Genomic DNA, 19,577 nt, shown 5'->3' with positions numbered 1-19,577 from the left:
CCTGTCCAGAGGACATCACCTGCGCGCAGGACATCGGCAGCCCGCGGACCATCACCTGCGCAGCAGGCATCGGCAGCAGCGCGCGGACCATCACCTGCGCAGCAAGCATCAGCAGCGCGCAGATCATCACCTGCGCGACACACATCGTCAGCGCGCAGAAAGTGACCTGCGCGCCAGACGTCATCAGCGTGCAGAAAGTCACTTGCGCACCAGACATAGTCAGCGCGCAGACCATCACCTGCGCGCCAGACATCAGCGCGCAGAACGTTACCTGCGCGCCAGACACGGTCGGCGACCACACCACCAGCTGGGCGCCAAACTACATCTCTTGCGCGAAGGCCATCACCAGCTCGTCATCTCTCCAGGAGCTCTGGGACTGTGACCGAAGAGCCTCAACAAGACACTACCTTTGTGGACCCATCACCCGAACTGTTTGAGTCAACAGGGTTAACGGACGAGACTTTTCTTGGGTTTGAAGACAGCCGTGCAGACGTATCCAGCCATACCCTTGAAAAGTCTACAGAATTGAGGACAAGTGAAGCTCCTGGAGCGGCACCACAGGATGGAGAAGGTTTTTTTTTTTATTTTTTATTTTTTTGGGGGGGGGGGGGGGGGGGGGGGGTGTCGCCATTTTTGTATAGTTTTGTCCTAAAGCAGTTCCTTATGGGAGGGGACGCACTGTAGCGGGCACAAGAACCCGGCGTCCAAAGGAAGCATCCTGGGAGGCGGCAGTATTGAAGGCATAGAACCTTATGAACGTGTTCCCGGAAGACCACGTAGCCGCCTTGCACAATTGGTCAAGGGTCGCACCACGTTGGGCCGCCCAAGAAGGTCCAACAGACCGAGTAGAATGGGCCGTAATGTGAGCAGGAGCTGACAGGCCAGCCTTCACATAAGCATGTGCTATCACCATTCTAATCCATCTGGCCAGGGTCTGCTTGTGAGCAGGCCAGTCACGTTTGTGAAATCCAAACAAAACAATGAGAGAATCAGATTTTCAAATAGAAGCAGTTCTCTTCACATAGATACGGAGAGCCCATACCACATCCAAAGTCCTGATTTGTCTCCCAAAGAGCGGAGAGACAAAGGCCGGAACCACAATCTCCTGATTAAGGTGGAACGAGGACACCACCTTCGGTAAATAACCGGGACGAGTCCGAAGTACCGCCCGGTCACGGTGAAAAATCCGATATGGGGAACTACAGGAAAGGGCCCCCAAATCCGACACCCTTCTAGCAGAGGCAATAGCCAGCAAGAACACCACCTTAAGGGAAAGCCACTTAAGATCAGCTGAACCAAGAGGTTCAAACGGAGGCTCTTGTAACGCCTCCAAAACCACCAAGTCCCAAGGAGCCACAGGCGGGACATAGGGAGGTTGGATACGCAACACACCCTGAGTGAAAGTATGGACATCAGGTAAAGTTGCAATCTTTCTCTGAAACCACACCGACAACGCAGAAATATGAACCTTGAGGGAGGCCAGACGCAGGCCCAAATCCAGGCCCTGTTGCAGAAAAGCCAAAAGTTTGGCTGTACTAAACTTGGAAGCGTCATAATTGTTAGATGCGCACCAAACAAAGTAGGAATGCCAGAACTACAAACTCTAGGGCTGATGGTATCAAACCTTATAAAAGAAGATGATGTGGTGTGAGCAGGTGCGTATTAAGAGAGGAGGCGGCCCATGTGCAGTTTCCATCAGGGGCCACTCCTCTCTTGCCGGCAGAGGTGTGTAAGCCCTAGTAGACTCTAGCATTTGAAGCTACATTTAGCTCCTTAATTCACATAGGTCTCATACTGCAGAACTGCGATGCAACACTGACACTATAACATTACTGTGTGTATGATTGTTCTACACAACATATACTGCATCATATACTGCATAGTACAGAACACTGCAGCCTGATACTACAGTAAACCTGAATGTACTGCACTAGCACAAATGATCCTTTATGTGCAGAACGGGTCTGTACAACCATCGGATTTATACATAAAACATCGGGCTTATGTACAAATTTGAATTAGGCCCTCACTGGACTAGCAAACAAACAGAGAACTTTGTCAATATAATGAGTTCTCTGTAAGGCTTACCTTAATATTAAAAAAAATTGTATATATATATATATATATATATATATATATATATATATATATACACACACACACACACACACACACACACACACCACTAATAATAATAATAATAATAATAATAATAATAGTAATAATGTGAATTAACCACCTATGGGGTGCCACCATGTGATTGGTGGGGATAAGTGGGCAATACATCATGGGTATAATTTAAAATCAAAGCTAGGGTCATATCATGCGTTTTAAATGTATGCCTTATGAGTGAGGAGCAGTATAGCTAGTTTCAACTAACTTGTTATTGTCACAGGCGTTTTCAAAGTTACTATAGGATCTTAGAGTCATCTTTTTTCATTAGTAAAACTTATCTGAATACGGTATTGGTCTGCTCATTTAGCCACGTTTTGTGGCAAACACTGTTTCATATACATTTCCTTCTGTATAAAAAATAAGTACCTTGGTATCTTCAGGCAAGGCCAGCCACCGTACTCCTGGAAGGTTATCTACAATGTGAGAACCGCAGGCATCATAGAACTGAGGTCCCTGGCCAGCATTTGCACTTAAGATGGACAGCCTCACTGCTCGCTGGAAAAACAGGCTAAAGAAATGATCAAGACGAGGCACATTTTCTGCTTGACAGAAGGCCCTGTAACACAAAAGGCGGCCCCAAATCAAAGAAACTACAAACAATGCAGTAGTGTATGAGGAAACTTCAGTATGAAAAATGCTTTTAGATGTACACTGCATTACTTACACAAAAACACTGTGGGAGGATCTCAGAAGCCAAAGAACTGCCTTGGTAATTAAACTCAACCTGAACATATTTAGCATTACAATATACTCATTCTTCACTTCACATTCACAAGACAAAACAACTCTCCATTGCCTCATTGGTCACACCTACCTATCGAGAGAGCTATACATGAACGTTAATGTTCTAACCAGATCAGCCGTCATGTTCTTCAAATGCAGAAGAGAAACTCTGTATTTACAAAAACAAAAATTAAAAAATGTACCTGCAAATTCTTGTTCAGCATCAATATACTTGCTTACATTTTTAAATAGAATAATGCATTGAATGTGAAATTGGCACAATGTACAGGGTACACAGAGTATTCCTTTCAGTTTTGCCAGGGCAGGATACATGACCTACACTCCCCATTATTAAAGGTCAGAAATCAGAAGAAGGAAGACTGAGATTAAGGGCCTAATTCAGAGTTGATCGTAGCAGCAAATTTGATGTAAGTTGGGCAAAACCATGTCAGGAGGATTGGGGGGGGGGGGGGGGGGGGGGGGGGGGGGGCGGCAGATGTAACATGTGCAGAGAGTTAGATTTGAGTGGGGTGTGTTCATACTGAAATCTAAATTGCAGTTTAAAAATAAAGCAGCCAGTATTTAACCTGCACAGAAACAAAATAACCCACCCAAATCTAAAGGTGCATACACACCGAGCGCTTTTCCCCCCTGCCCAGCGATGTCAGTGGGGGTGAGCGGCTTTCCATAGCAGGACGCTATGGAAAGCCGCTCACCTCGCCGTTCATCTACTGGTAATACCAGTAGATGAACGGCGGCCGCCAGCGATGAAGCGGGAGCGCGTATCAGCACTCACCGCTTGTCCATACACACTGGGCGGCTTTGAGCTGAAAGCAACTCAACACATTAAAAAGTGATCTGCTTTCAGCTCAAAATCGCCCCGTGTGTATGGGCCTTAACTCTCTCTGCACATGTTATATGTGCCCCACCTGCAGTGCACATGGTTTTGCCCAACTGCTAACAAATTTGCTGCTGCGATCAACTCTGAATTACCCCCTAAGTTTCATGTTCATACCAGAGTATAAGGTTTTGTAACCTCAAACACATTAGGCAGGCCTGGACAACCAATAAAACAGTAGGGAGCAACGATCTTCTATAAAAACACTAATATTGTGTTAATATAATCAATACATATTTAATAAATAAAAATCACATACATTAGATGCAAAAAAAGTAAAACCATTATCGATTGATAAATATCCTGAAAAGAAAGGAATCTCACCCACTGAGGTACATTGTATGTTAGTGTCCAATACTGTATATTGTACCTGTTCCCAGTATGCCACTGGTAGCATGAAAGAAGCTTAAGGCCCATGCCCAATTTTGACTATCTCTTCTATAGAGAAAGTCAAAATTTACTTGCCTGCACAGTCTATCTAGGCTTGCGATGCCAACCGCACTTCGGTATCGGATAGGGATCGCTAGGTGACTTTCACCTTGCGATCTGCACTAACTTTTTTTAACGATTTTGACTATATAGTAAAAATCGTAAGAAAATATCTCACAGTGTGTACACACCATTAGTCCTGAGTTTTCACGAATGCTTATTGATGTGTCCTGGGGTGATCACCCTATTATTTATTTAGTGGTACTTTGCAGAAAGAGATGGATTGGCAAACACGAAGGGACTTCTCATATGCTTATTTGCACTCGCCGCCCGAGGAAGAAGCCTTACTGGTATTATTTTGTCCTCTGCAATGTTCGTTTCCTTGGTAACCAAAGCAGTTTTTAGCATGTAGTTCAATGCACCTTTTCTCAGGTTGGTTCCAGAGCTGGTTCAGGTAGTGGGTACCTCATGGGATGATGGGGCAAACATCCAACGCGTTTCGCTGCTCTATGTGGCAGCTTTTTCAAGGCCTGGACAACCTGTGGCTCTCCCGATGCTGTGAAACTACACATCCCAGCATGCCCTGCCACAGTTTTAGCATTCGTTAATAGAAAAACTGAGGCAAAGCAGGATGGGACTTGTAGTTGTACAACAGCTGGAGAGCCACAGGTTGGCCAGGCCTGCATTAGGAAATAGTCCGATTTGCATAGCTAACATTACAAAGTAAGTTTGCATTAGTAAAAACAGTTTATTATAAATTTTCTGCATTTCCCCAAATACAGCAGCTGTGCAGAATAACGGGCATAGTTGTAACATTAAAACCAATAATATAATTGATAGTTAAATAATTATCAGTTTTGTTTGCTTTATTTTATTGCTAAAACTAGCCATAAAAAAAATAAAATAAAGTGTCATGAAAGAAGGAAACAGGTCCAGGCGCAGAATTGTACCTACTCCTGCTGCGGAGCATTTCTGGTCTCTTTCTAAAGAGTGCATGTGCCAAAATGTAGCATAACGGGGTAATGTCACATGGGCATAATTAAGTGTAGGGTGTATTGATGTAACTGTGGGTTGGGTATAAGTGTAAATACACCTTTTTCATGGCATATTTTTACATGTGATATAGTGAGGAACAAAGTGCACAGTGATGATGATCACGACTAGTAGCAAACCAAGCATACACATAGCAGGCTGCTGTCCCTCAGGATGTGTGGATCGCTGCATACAAGCAAATAATAAGATTTTACTTACCGGTAAATCTATTTCTCGTAGTTCGTAGTGGATGCTGGGGACTCCGTAAGGACCATGGGGAATAGACGGGCTCCGCAGGAGACAGGGCACTTTAAGAAAGAATTTGGATACTGGTGTGCTCTGGCTCCTCCCTCTATGTCCCTCCTCCAGACCTCAGTTAAAGAAACTGTGCCCGGAAGAGCTGACAGTACAAGGAAAGGATTTTGGAATCCAGGGCAAGACTCATACCAGCCACACAAATCACACCGTATAACTTGTGATAAACTTACCCAGTTAACAGTATGAACAACAATAGAGCATAAGATCAACCACAGATGCAACTATAACATAACCCTTATGTAAGCAATAACTATATACAAGCATTGCAGAAGAAGTCAGCACTTGGGACGGGCGCCCAGCATCCACTACGGACTACGAGAAATAGATTTACCGGTAAGTAAAATCTTATTTTCTCTAACGTCCTAGTGGATGCTGGGGACTCCGTAAGGACCATGGGGATTATACCAAAGCTCCCAAACGGGCGGGAGAGTGCGGATGACTCTGCAGCACCGAATGAGCAAACACAAGGTCCTCCTCAGCCAGGGTATCAAACTTGTAGAACTTTGCAAAAGTGTTTGATCCCGACCAAGTAGCTGCTCGGCAAAGCTGTAATGCCGAGACCCCTCGGGCAGCCGCCCAAGAAGAGCCCACCTTCCTTGTGGAATGGGCTTTTACGGATTTTGGCAGCGGCAATCCAGCCGCAGAATGAGCCTGCTGAATCGTGTTACAGATCCAGCGAGCAATAGTTTGCTTTGAAGCAGGAGCACCCAGCTTGTTGGGTGCATACAGGATAAACAGTGACTCAGTTTTCCTGACTCTAGCCGTTCTGGCTACATAAACCTTCAAAGCCCTGACCAAATCTAGTAACTCAGAATCCTCCAAGTCACGAGTAGCCACAGGCACCACTATAGGTTGGTTCATTTGAAAAGACGACACCACTTTTGGCAGAAATTGCGGACGGGTCCGCAATTCCGCCCTGTCCATATGGAAAACCAGATAGGATCTTTTATGTGACAAAGCCGCTAATTCTGACACATGCCTAGCTGAAGCCAAGGCTAACAGCATGACCACCTTCCACGTGAGAAATTTTAACTCCACGGTTTTAAGTGGCTCAAACCAGTGTGACTTCAGGAAACTCAACACCACGTTAAGATTCCAAGGTGCCACTGGGGGCACAAAAGGGGGCTGAATATGCAGCACTCCCTTTACAAACGTCTGAACTTCAGGAAGAGAAGCCAGTTCTTTTTGAAAGAAAATGGATAGGGCCGAAATCTGTACCTTAATGGAACCCAATTTTAGGCCCAAAGTCACTCCCGACTGTAGGAAGTGAAGGAAACGGCCCAGCTGGAATTCCTCCGTAGGGGCATTCCTGGCCTCACACCAAGCAACATATTTTCGCCATATAAGGTGATAATGTTTAGCCGTCACGTCCTTCCTAGCCTTTATCAGCGTAGGAATAACCTCATCCGGAATGCCTTTTTCTGCTAGGATCCGGCGTTCAACCGCCATGCCGTCAAACGCAGCCGCGGTAAGTCTTGGAACAGACAGGGCCCCTGTTGCAACAAGTCCTGTCTTAGAGGTAGAGGCCATGGGTCCTCTGTGAGCATTTCTTGCAGCTCTGGATACCAAGTCCTTCTTGGCCAATCCGGAACAATGAGTATTGTTCTCACTCCTCTTCTTCTTATGATTCTCAGCACCTTGGGTATAAGAGGAAGAGGAGGAAATACATAGACCGACTGGAACACCCACAGTGTCACTAGTGCGTCTACAGCTATCGCCTGAGGGTCTCTTGACCTGGCGCAATACCTCTGTAGCTTTTTGTTGAGGCGGGATGCCATCATGTCTACTTGTGGCAGTTCCCACCGACTTGCAATCTGCGTGAAGACTTCTTGATGAAGTCCCCACTCTCCCGGGTGGAGGTCATGCCTGCTGAGGAAGTCTGCTTCCCAGTTGTCCACTCCCGGAATGAACACTACTGACAGTGCACTTACGTGATTCTCCGCCCAGCGAAGAATTCTGGTGGCGTCCGCCATCGCCACCCTGCTCCTTGTGCCGCCTTGGCGGTTTACATGAGCCACTGCAGTGATGTTGTCTGACTGAATCAGCACCGGCCGGTCGCGAAGCAGGGTCTCCGCTTGTCGTAGGGCGTTGTATATGGCCCTTAGATCCAGGATGTTGATGTGAAGACAAGTCTCCTGACTTGACCGCAGACCTTGAAAATTTCTTCCCTGTGTGACTGCTCCCCACCCTCGGAGGCTTGCGTCCGTGGTCACCAGGACCCAGTCCTGAATGCCGAATCTGCGGCCCTCGAGAAGGTGAGCACTCTGCAGCCACCACAGGAGAGACACCCTGGCCCTGGGGGACAGGGTGATCAGCCGATGCATCAGTAGATGTGATCCGGACCACTTGTCCAACAGATCCCACTGAAAACTCCTCGCATGGAACCTGCCGAAGGGAATGGCCTCGTATGATGCCACCATCTTTCCCAGGACTCGCGTGCAGTGATGCACAGACACCTGTTTTGGTTTTAATAGGTCTCTGACCAGCGTCATGAGCTCCTGAGCCTTCTCCATCGGGAGATAAACCCTCTTCTGGTCTGTGTCCAGAATCATGCCCAGGAAGGGCAGACAAGTCGTGGGAATCAACTGTGACTTTGGAATATTCAGAATCCAGCCGTGCTGTTGTAACACTTCCCGAGAGCGTGCCACGCTGATCAGCAACTGCTCTCTGGACCTCGCCTTTATGAGGAGATCGTCCAAGTATGGGATAATTGTGGCTCCTTGCCGTCGCAGGAGCACCATCATTTCCGCCATTACCTTGGTAAATATTCTCGGTGCCGTGGAGAGACCAAACGGCAACGTCTGGAATTGGTAATGACAATCCTGTACCACAAATCTGAAGTACTCCTGATGGAGGTGGATAAATGGGGACATGAAGGTAAGCATCCTTTATGTCCAGAGACACCATAAAATCCCCCTCCTCCAGGCTTGCGATGACCGCTCTGAGCGATTCCATCTTGAACTTGAACCTTTTCAGGTATATGTTCAGAGATTTTAAATTCAATATGGGTCTGACCGAACCGTCCGGTTTCGGTACCACAAACATGGTCGAATAGTAACCCCTTCCCTGTTGAAGGAGGAGAACCTTTACCACCACCTGCTGAAGATACAATTTGTGAATTGCAGCTAACACTATTTCCCTCTCTAAGGGGGAAGCTGGCAGGGCCGATTTGAGGTAACGGTGAGGGGGCATCTCTTCGAATTCCAGCTTGTATCCCTGAGACACAATCTCTATAGCCCAGGGATCCACCTGGGAGTGAACCCACTTGTGGCTGAAATTTCGGAGACGCGCCCCCACCGGGCCTAGCTCCGCCTGTGGAGCCCCAGCGTCATGCGGTGGATTTAGTGGAAGCCGGGGAGGACTTCTGTTCCTGGGAACTAGCTGTATTGTGCAGCTTTTTTCCTCTACCCCTGCCTCTGGCAAGAAAGGACGCACCTCGTACTTTCTTGCATCTTTGTGATCGAAAGGACTGCATTTGGTAATACGGTGCTTTCTTAGGTTGTGAGGGAATATATGTCAAAAAATTTGACTTTCCAGCCGTAGCTGTGGAGACCAGGTCCGAGAGACCGTCCCCAAACAATTCCTCACTCAACCTCCATGTGCCTTTTTGAGTCGGCATCGCCTGTCCATTGCCGAATCCACAGGACCCTTCTGGCAGAAATCGACATTGCATTTATTCTAGAGCCCAGTAGGCTAATGTCTCTTTGGGCATCTCTCATATATAGGACAGCGTCTTTTATATGCCCCATGGTCAGTACTATAGTATCCTTGTCCAAGGTATCAAGTTCCTCAGATAAGGTATCTGTCCATGCTGCAACAGCACTACACATCCAGGCCGACGCAATTGCCGGCCTTAGTAGGGTACCTGAATGTGTATAAATGGAAATCAGGATACCCTTCTGCTTTCTATCCGCAGCATCTTTTAGGGTGGCCGTATCCTGTGACGGCAGGGCTACCCTCTTGGATAAGCGTGTTAAAGCTTTGTCTACCCTAGGGGAGGATTCCCAGCGTAACCTGTCCATTGGCGGGAAAGGATACGCCATAAGCATCCGTTTGGAAATCTGCAGTTTCCTATCTGGAGATTCCCAAGCCTTTTCACATAACTCATTTAACTTATGTGAAGGGGGAAAGGTCACCTCTTGCCTTTTTTCCCCATACATATAAACCCTCTTGTCAGGGACTGGGGTTTCCTCTGTGATGTGCAACACATCCTTCATTGCTATAAACATGTAACGGATGGCTTTAGCCATTTTAGGCTGTAAATTTGCATCATCGCCATCGACACTGGAGTCAGAATCCGTGTCGACATCTGTGTCAACAATATGGGATAGTGGGCGCTTCTGAGACCCTGACGACCTCTGTGACATAGGATCAGGCATGGGCTGAGACCCCGGCTGTCCTAAGGCTTCAGCTTTATCCAACCTTTTATGCAAGGAAGTAACATTATCATTTAAAACCTATCTATCCAATCGGGTGTCGGCGCCGTCGGCGGCGACCCCACATTCATTTGCTCCCGCTCTGCTTCCACATAGCCTTCCTCGTCAAACATGCCGACACAAGCGTACCGACAAACCACACACACAGGGGATGCTCTTTTTGAAGACAGTTCCCCCGCAAGGCCCTTTGGAGAGACAGAGAGAGAGTATGCCAGCACACACCCCAGCGCTATATGTCCCAGGAGTCGCACAGTAACTTAGTGTTAACCCAGTAGCTGCTGTATATATTGTTTTTGCGCCAAATTTATGTGCCCCCCCTCTCTTTTTACCCTCTTCTACCGTGATTCTGCAGGGGAGAGCCTGGGGAGCTTCCTCTCAGCGGAGCTGTGGAGAGAAAATGGCGCTGGTGAGTGCTGAGAAAGAAGCCCCGCCCCCTCAGCGGCGGGCTTCTGTCCCGCGTTTCTGTGTAAAAATATGGCGGGGGCTCATGCATGTATACAGTGCCCAACTGTATATATGCCCACTTTTGCCAAGAGGTCTCTAATTGCTGCCCAGGGCGCCCCTCCCTGCGCCCTGCACCCTACAGTGACCGGAGTGTGTGGGTTTAGTGTGGGAGCAATGGCGCACAGCTGCAGTGCTGTGCGCTACCTCATATGAAGACTGGAGTCTTCTGCCGCCGATTTCAAAGTCTTCTTGCTTCTGACACCGGCTTCTGTCTTCTGGCTCTGCGACGGGGACGGTGGCGCGGCTCCGGGATCGGACGACCAAGGGTGCGATCCTGTGTACGATCCCTCTGGAGCTAATGGTGTCCAGTAGCCTAAGAAGCAGGACCTATCTTCAATGAGTAGGGCTGCTTCTCTCCCCTCAGTCCCACGTAGCAGAGAGTCTGTTGCCAGCAGATCTCTCTGAAAATAAAAAAACCTAACAAAATACTTTCTTTTTAGCAAGCTCAGGAGAGCTCACTAAGTAGCACCCAGCTCGTCCGGGCACAGATTCAAACTGAGGTCTGGAGGAGGGACATAGAGGGAGGAGCCAGAGCACACCAGTATCCAAATTCTTTCTTAAAGTGCCCTGTCTCCTGCGGAGCCCGTCTATTCCCCATGGTCCTTACGGAGTCCCCAGCATCCACTAGGACGTTAGAGAAATTCATAATCGTCTGTGCAGACAGTGCTGGAGCACATATTTCCAGGTCTGCATCAAACCCAAAGTCTTTAATACCACCGTAAACCCTTTCGCTCTGTGCACATTGCTCTGCAGACGAGAACATATGTATAATGCTATCAAGAAGATAAGCTCCATAAGCTAAAAATTACGGACAGATATACTGTACTAAAAAGGGGGCAATAAAATAAGTTTAGGTTCTCTCTGGGTTTTTAGGTTTGAGCATAAGATATCTTGATAAATACTTGTGGGTAGATGACACTTGCCAACCTTCGTTAGATCTTTCCCAGATATTGTAAATGACAATCATTTGAAATAGGTATATGCCATTGACTAGTGTGCTCAAAACAGAAATGGCACATAGAGCCCTAGGTTTTCACAGAGAACACGTACCAGTCTTTGCTGTGTTTGTACTTAATATATACGATGTTTGCTTTCTTAATATAGATTCCAATTACCTGCAAGAAATTCTGAAAACAAGTAAAATTTATCAAGATAGAGACTCCAGCAGGTGCCTAGTATTGTGTAGGACCCCCTCTAGACCGACGAAGTGCAGCAATTCAATGTGGCACTGATTCCACAAGTGAAAGGAAGATCTCTGGAGAGATATTGACCCATACCCTGTGAACAGCTTCCCACAGCTACCTGATATTTGTAGGTGTATGATCTTTGGTTTGAATGTACCTCACACTATTTCGGAGGTACTCTCCAAAATGCTCCTCAAACAAATCCTGAACAACTTGGGACCGATGACGTGGTGCATTATCCTGCTGGAATATTCCATCATCGTGGGTATACATGAAGTCCATGAAGGACTACAAATGGTCGCCAAGTACTGCAAAGTAGCAGCTACTGATCAATGTGTTCAGGCAGAACACCAGGCCCAACCCATGCCATATGGGGTCCATAAGCTCATGGGGTCTGCCCCACACCTGAACCTCATCATCAGCCCGAAACAACTGGAACAGTGACTCATCGTACCATGACACATGTTGCAAGTCCTCTTGGATCCAATTAGTGACATCATGAGCACTGGGGAAAGCGCTTTGTCCTGTGTCGTAGTGTTAACAGGGGAACTCTGGTGTGTCTTCTGCTCCCATATCACACGGAAGCTAAAGAATGCTGCACTGCCCTGCTGGACATGTATCTGGTACCTTCTGCACTGAATGTGGATGTGATTTGAGCCAGTGTTGCTTGTCTGTTACTATGGACAATTCTGGCCTGACGCCACTGGTCATGATCATTAAGCACCCATGGTCGGCCATTACGCTGGACATGGTGGGTGGTAATGCCTTCTATGAGGTATTCCCGGTACACTAGTGACACTGTAGATCGAGGCATGTTGAATGTCCGGACAACGTTGGAAATGGAATGTCCCATCCGTCGGGCACTCATGCCCCGTTCGAATTCAGATCATTCACATTGCCTTGCCATGAGCAGCCAAGCCAGTATTCAAGATATCAGACTACAGCTGATGCAGGTCTGGTCTTTTCCAAGAAGTAAAGCACTGTGGCGCCACTTACTATTACCTTTAAATACTGCTATACTATGACTTTTGGCACTTCAGAGTAAATATATGGCTTCTCTTCCTAACACAACAAAACAAGCAGGAATTTAAATCTCACCTCTCTGCTGGTACGGAAACCAGGAATAAATGTTCAGACTCTTTCCAGTATGAAACATGAACCAACTGCTTGTTCAAAATGAGACAGGAGCTTAAACAAAAAATAAAAACAGAATACAAACGAAAACAATGAATGAAATGTACCATTTGTAAGGCACAACGGACTTTGCTGCGCTATAAAAGAAACTGTTAATATTAATAGTTAAAAAAAAAAATGTACATACATTATATTATCTCTATCTATCTATCTATCTATCTAGAGCTACTGCCACTCACAAGACTGTTTACAGATTAGAATTTGTAAAGCAGGATTACTGGGAGGGGGAGGCAAAAATAATTTAGAGATTGTAGGTTCTTAGTGGCTCTCCCACTCGCATCACCCTTCACAACCACAAGTGGCGAATGAAAGATTTGTTGGCGCTACAGTACCAGTGATGGAGGTTCCGTGGAAAAAACTATTTCAGACTGCAGTTCTCTGGCCACCATCAAGGAAAAGCACTCGGGTAGTAAAAACGGACAAAGTAACTGAGAATGCGACTTTAAGATGGGACTTAGCACTTATACGTAATACAGAAACACAACATACATTTGTTTCATTCAAATTAAGATGTAGGAAACAAAAATAATAAACACACACTAGAATTGCATTCAGGTTTTAGTTCAGGAATAAAAACCAAAACTGTCTCATGAAATTGGAGTTTGCAAATATTCGCAAGGATCCCAATGCCGATGAGGAAGCTAGAACTAGGCAATAAAACTTCCATAGCTGTAATCTAATACCAGCAGTGTCAGACTGGGGCATGTTTAGAGTCTTAGTTAACCATTGGCGAGTGCATAATGTATAGTAAATACTGCTAGTGCATGCATGATAATGTACTAGATGGATAACAGCAATGCACTATATGAATTACACCATAGTCCTGTGCAGTATAATGTAACATATGTATAATATACAATTCAAGTGCACAATCTGGAACCTGATCACTAAGGAAGGGGCGGGCCCACAGGCAGTGGGACCCACTGGGGGTTTACCCTGTACCCCTTTGGGCCAGTCCAACCCTGAATACTAGGATGAGCTGGAATAAAAAATAAATAAAAAAAATGCTGAAACACGTTTTGCAAACTTACCTAACAATCCGTGATCCGGTGACATTTTGCAGCATATCACTTAGCGTTAGAAATAATCCTCTTACACTCTTCAGCTTGTGCGAGGCTTCAGATGTGGGATACTGGTAGAGAATTTCCTGCTGTTAAATGAAAATGTTAGCACGTGGTTTGCAGAACAGGTTTTGTGTTTAGCCACATTAAAGTACACTGTACAATATACAGTATGGCCAACTTTCAGCACTTTATTTATTAATTAAAGGGTCAGCAGAACTAATGAAGTTCTACTTGGCACTAGTGATTAGAAATCATGACACATAATGTCACCATGCTAACAATGCCAACAATTGGTAGTGCGGCTGTTCTGGCGGTAAATATCCTGTTCTGGTGGTTGTTGCAAAACTGCGGCTAAAGTTACATTAGCCGCAACCTGCGACTAAAGCCGCAAGGCTGTATGGTCTTATCCCTAACGTCTGCATTTCACTTGTCGAAATTCTAAGTGTGGACAGTGAGACTATCAACATGTTGACCGTATCCCCCGTCAAAGTTTGCTGTGTGATGACCAATGAAAGCAGCATCAACCAATTAAAATGTAGCCAAGCTACTCAAATATTTCTTCTTATTTCGTGCAGATGAATGAATACAAAATGACTAATGCAATTAATGATACAATTAAATGATACATAAGAAATAAATCACATTCACAAAGTGGAGAAAAAAAATAAAATCTAGGTAGCTTATTAAAATAATTACAGGCCAGCTAGCAGTAAAGTGAACATAATGTTAAACATACTTTCACAATACAGGACTTAACAATTGTGTTAAATCTATATATTTTTTGGTTTACAGAAGTATAGATATAGACGTTATGGTAAGAACTTACCGTTGATAACGTGATTTCTCTTATGTCCACAGGTATCCACAGGATAACATTGGGACATGGTTGAGCGACAGCGGAAATGGCACCAACATGGTCACGAGCTTTCTGGCCTCCCAGGATGCATCGGGGCCTCACCATATAGTCCCGCCCACTGACTCAGTCAAATCAGTTCTTTCCACAGCGATTTAGGCAGGAGCATCAGGTAGAGACCTATTTAGGCGATAAGAACACACATGCACACCCTTCCATACAAGAGGGAAGAGGTTTAGTGATTGTCAAGATCCTCAAATCAGGTGTGTCAGGGTGGGATCCCTGTGGACATAAGAGAAATCACGTTATCAATGGTAAGTTCTTACCATAACGTCTATTTCTCTGGCTGGGTCCACAGGATAACATTGGGATTCCCAAAACCAATTTTTAGTGGTGGGGACACTCCTGATTACACAGGAGGACCTTTCACCCGAAGTCTGCGTCATGAGAGGCAAAAGTGTCCAAGGCATAATGTCTAATGAATGTGTTTATGGAAGACCATGTGGCTGCCTTACAAATCTGTTCTGCTGAAGCACCCTGTTGTGCTGCCCATGAAGGACCTACCTTACGTGTAGAGTGAGCAGAGACATTAGCCGGAGTAGGGAGATCTGCATGAGAATAAGATTCTGATATTACCATTCAGAGCCATCTCGCCAGTGTCTGTTTACTAGCAGGCCATCCTCTTCTATGGAATCCGTAGAGGATGAAGAGAGAATCTGTTTTCCTGATGGCACTAGTACGATCTATGTAGATTCTTAAAGCTCGGACTACGTCCAGCGACGCTTCTCCCGCAGATAGTCCCGTTACCTGAAAAGCTGGGACTACAATCTTTCATTCATTCAGGTGAAACTTTGACACCACCTTTGGAAGATAACCAGATCTAGTTCTTAGAACTGCTCTGTCTGGAAAAAATAAGATTTTAAACCTACCGGTAAATCTTTTTCTCCTAGTCCGTAGAGGATGCTGGGGACTCCGTAAGGACCATGGGGTATAGACGGGCTCCACAGGAGACATGGGCACTATAAAGAACTTTAGAATGGGTGTGCACTGGCTCCTCCCTCTATGCCCCTCCTCCAGACCTCAGAGAACTGTGCCCAGAGGATACAGACAGTACGAGGAAAGGATTTTGTTAACCTAAGGGCAAGATTCATACCAGCCCACACCATCCACACCGTATAACCTGGAATATACGAACCAATCAACAGTATGAAATAAACAGCATCAGTCAAAGACCGATCCAAACTGTAACATAACCCTTATGCAAGCAATAACTATATACAAGTCTTGCAGAATGTTGTCCGCACTGGGACGGGCGCCCAGCATCCTCTACGGACTAGGAGAAAAAGATTTACCGGTAGGTTTAATATCTTATTTTCTCTTACGTCCTAGAGGATGCTGGGGACTCCGTAAGGACCATGGGGATTATACCAAAGCTCCAAAATGGGCAGGAGAGTGCGGATGACTCTGCAGCACCGATTGAGCAAACATGAGGTCCTCATCAACCAGGGTATCAAACTTGTAGAATTTAGCAAAAGTGTTTGAACCCGACCAAGTCGCCGCTCGGCAAAGCTGTAATGCCGAGACGCCTCGGGTAGCCGCCCAAGATGAGCCCACCATCCTAGTAGAATGGCCCTTTACCGAATTAGGTAGCGGCAATCCTGCCGTAGAATGAGCCTGCTGAATCGTGTTACAGATCCAGCGAGCAATAGTCTGCTTAGAAGCAGGAGCGCCAACCTTGTTGGCTGCATACAGGACAAACAGTGCTTCTGTTTTCCTAACCCGAGCCGTCCTGGCTACATAGATTTTTAAGGCCCTGACTACATCCAGGGACTTGGAATCCTCCAAGTCATCCGTAGCCACAGGCACCACAATAGGTTGGTTCATATGAAATGAAGAAACCACCTTAGGCAAAAATTGAGGACGAGTCCTCAACTCTGCTTTATCGACATGGAAAATCAAATAGGGGCTCTTGTGAGACAAGGCCGCCAATTCAGACACCCGCCTTGCAGATGCCAAGGCCAACAAAATGACCACCTTCCAAGTGAGAAATTTTAATTCAACCGTTTGAAGAGGTTCAAACCAGTGAGACTTCAGGAACCGTAACACCACGTTAAGGTCCCATGGAGCCACTGGGGGCACAAAAGGAGGACGGATATGCAGCACTCCTTTCACAAAAGTCTGGACTTCTGGGAGAGAAGCCAATTCCCTCTGAAAGAAAATGGACAGGGCCGAAATCTGTACCTTAATGGAGCCTAATTTTAGGCCCAAATTCACTCCAGTCTGTAGGAAGTGGAGAAAACGGCCCAGATGGAAATCTTCCGGAGGAGCATTCTTGGTTTCACACCAAGAGACATACTTCCTCCAGATACAGTGATAATGTTTCGCTGTCACCTCCTTCCTAGCCTTTATCAGAGTAGGGATGACCTCGTCCGGAATGCCCTTCCCAGCTAGGATCTGGCTTTTAACCGCCATGCCGTCAAACGCAGCCGCGGTAAGTCTTGGAACAGACAGGGCCCCTGTTGCAACAGGTCCTCTCTGAGAGGAAGCGGCCACGGATCTTCTGTGAGCATTTCCTGCAGATCCGGATACCAGGCGCTTCGAGGCAAATCTGGAACAATGAGAGTTGTCTGTACTCCATTTCGTCTTATGATTCTCATAATTTTTGAGATGAGAGGAAGAGGAGGGAACACATAGACCGACTGAAACACCCACGGTGTCACCAGGGCGTCCAATGCTACTGCCTGAGGGTCCCCTTGACCTGGCACAATACCTCGGAAGCTTTTTGTTGAGGCGTGACGCCATCATGTCTATTTGAGGAAGTCCCCAAAGACTTGCTATTTCTGCAAAGACTTCTTGATGAAGACCCCACTCTCCTGGATGGAGATCGTGTCTGCTGAGGAAGTCTGCTTCCCAGTTGTCCACTCCCGGAATGAATACCACTGACAGAGCGCTTACGTGATTTTCCGCCCAGCGCAGAATCCTGGTGGCTTCCGCCATTGCCACTCTGCTCCTTGTCCTGCCTTGGCGGTTTACATGAGCCACGGCTGTGACGTTGTCTGATTGAATCAGAACCGTTAGGTCGCGAAGAAGATTCTCAGCTTGACGCAGGACATTGTATATGGACCTCAATTCTAGTACGTTGATGTGTAGACAAGCCTCCTGGCTTGACCACAGTCCCTGGAAGTTTCTTCCCAGTGTGACTGCTCCCCATCCTCGGAGGCTCGCGTCCGTGGTCACCAGAACCCAGTCTTGAACGCCGAACCTGCGACCCTCTAGAAGGTGAGTACTCTGCAGCCACCACAAGAGAGATACCCTGGCCCTGGGGGACAGGCTGATCTTCTGATGAATATGTAGATGGGACTTGTCCAGAAGGTCCCACTGAAAGGTCCTCGCATGGAACCTGCCGAAGGGAATGGCCTCGTAAGAAGCCACCATCTTTCCCAGAACTCGAGTGCATTGATGGACCGACACCCTTTTCGGCTTCAACAGGTCCCTGACCAAGCTCTGGAGTTCCTGGGCCTTTTCCATCGGGAGAAAAACCCTTTTTTGTTCCGTGTCCAGAATCATGCCTAAGAAAGGCAATCGGGTCGTTGGAATCAACTGTGACTTTGGTAGATTGAGAATCCAGCCGTGCTGCTGCAACACCCTCAGGGAGAGTGACACGTTGTTCAGCAACTGTTCTCTCGATCTCGCTTTTATCAGGAGATCGTCCAAGTACGGGATAATTGTGACTCCCTGCTTGCGCAGGAGCACCATCATTTCCGCCATTACCTTGGTGAAAATACTCGGGGCCGTGGAAAGTCCAAACGGCAACGTCTGAAATTGGTAATGACAATCCTGTACAGCAAACCTCAGGAACGCCTGATGAGGAGGATATATGGGGACATGAAGGTATGCATCCTTTATGTCCAGAGACACCATATAATCCAAAGTAAAAAAGAAAGAAATTTTGAAAAACCATATAATCCCCCCTTCCAGGCTGGCGATGACCGCTCTGAGCGATTCCATCTTGAATTTGAACCTGTTCAAGTATAGGTTTAAGGATTTTAAATTCAGAATGGGTCTGACCGAACCGTCCGGTTTCGGGACCACAAACAGGGTTGAGTAGTACCCCGTCCACTGTTGAAGCAGGGGAACTTTGACCACCACTCGTTGAAAAGACAGTTTTTGAATTGCACTTAAAACTACCTCCCTCTCTGGGGAAGAAGCTGGTAGGGCCGATTTGAAAAAAACGGCGAGGAGGCACATCTTCGAATTCCAGTTTGTAACCCTGGGAAACAATTTCTATTGCCCAGGGATCCATCTGTGATTGAACCCAGACGTGGCTGAAAAGTCGAAGACGTGCCCCCACTGGGGCGGACTCCCTCAGCGAAGCCCCAGCATGATGCGGTGGATTTAGTAGAAGCCGGGGAGGACTTCTGCTCCTGGGAACTAGCTGTAGCTTTTTCCCTCTGCCGAGAAAGAAAGATCCCCGTCCTCTTTTGGATTTATGCGACCGAAAGGACTGCATCTGATAATGTGGCGTTTTCTTTGGCTGTGAGGAAACATAAGGTAAAAAAGCGGATTTACCTGCGGTAGCTGTGGAAACCAGGTCCGTGAGACCTTCCCCAAATAAGTCCTCACCCTTGTAAGGCAAAACCTCCATATGCCTCTTTGAGTCGGCATCACCCGTCCATTGGCGGGTCCACAGGACTAGCCTAGCAGAAATCGCCATTGCGTTGGCTCTGGAACCCAGTAGGCCAACGTCTCTCTGAGCATCTCTCATAT

The 19,577-nt window shown here is 46.7% G+C and overlaps 1 protein-coding gene across 2 annotated transcripts in view; it reads right to left on the bottom strand.

The window, feature by feature from the left end:
* Nucleotides 1–19,577, bottom strand: part of INTU (inturned planar cell polarity protein) — a 274,157-nt gene that overhangs the window by 78,529 nt on the left and 176,051 nt on the right. For both annotated transcript variants that reach the window (XM_063920310.1, XM_063920309.1), the window contains exons 5-8: nt 13,925–14,043; nt 12,798–12,887; nt 2,990–3,067; nt 2,542–2,731 (exon numbers count right to left, since the gene is read on the bottom strand). In XM_063920310.1, the coding sequence (XP_063776380.1) occupies nt 2,542–2,731; nt 2,990–3,067; nt 12,798–12,887; nt 13,925–14,043 (477 nt within the window). The remainder of the gene's footprint in view (nt 1–2,541; nt 2,732–2,989; nt 3,068–12,797; nt 12,888–13,924; nt 14,044–19,577) is intronic.

The sequence above is a fragment of the Pseudophryne corroboree genome, chromosome 1 (assembly GCF_028390025.1).
Source record: "Pseudophryne corroboree isolate aPseCor3 chromosome 1, aPseCor3.hap2, whole genome shotgun sequence".
In the NCBI taxonomy this organism is placed as follows: Eukaryota; Metazoa; Chordata; class Amphibia; order Anura; family Myobatrachidae; genus Pseudophryne; species Pseudophryne corroboree.
The sequence above is the reverse complement of the archived record's forward strand: the minus strand, read 5'-3'. Positions and strand labels throughout refer to the sequence as shown.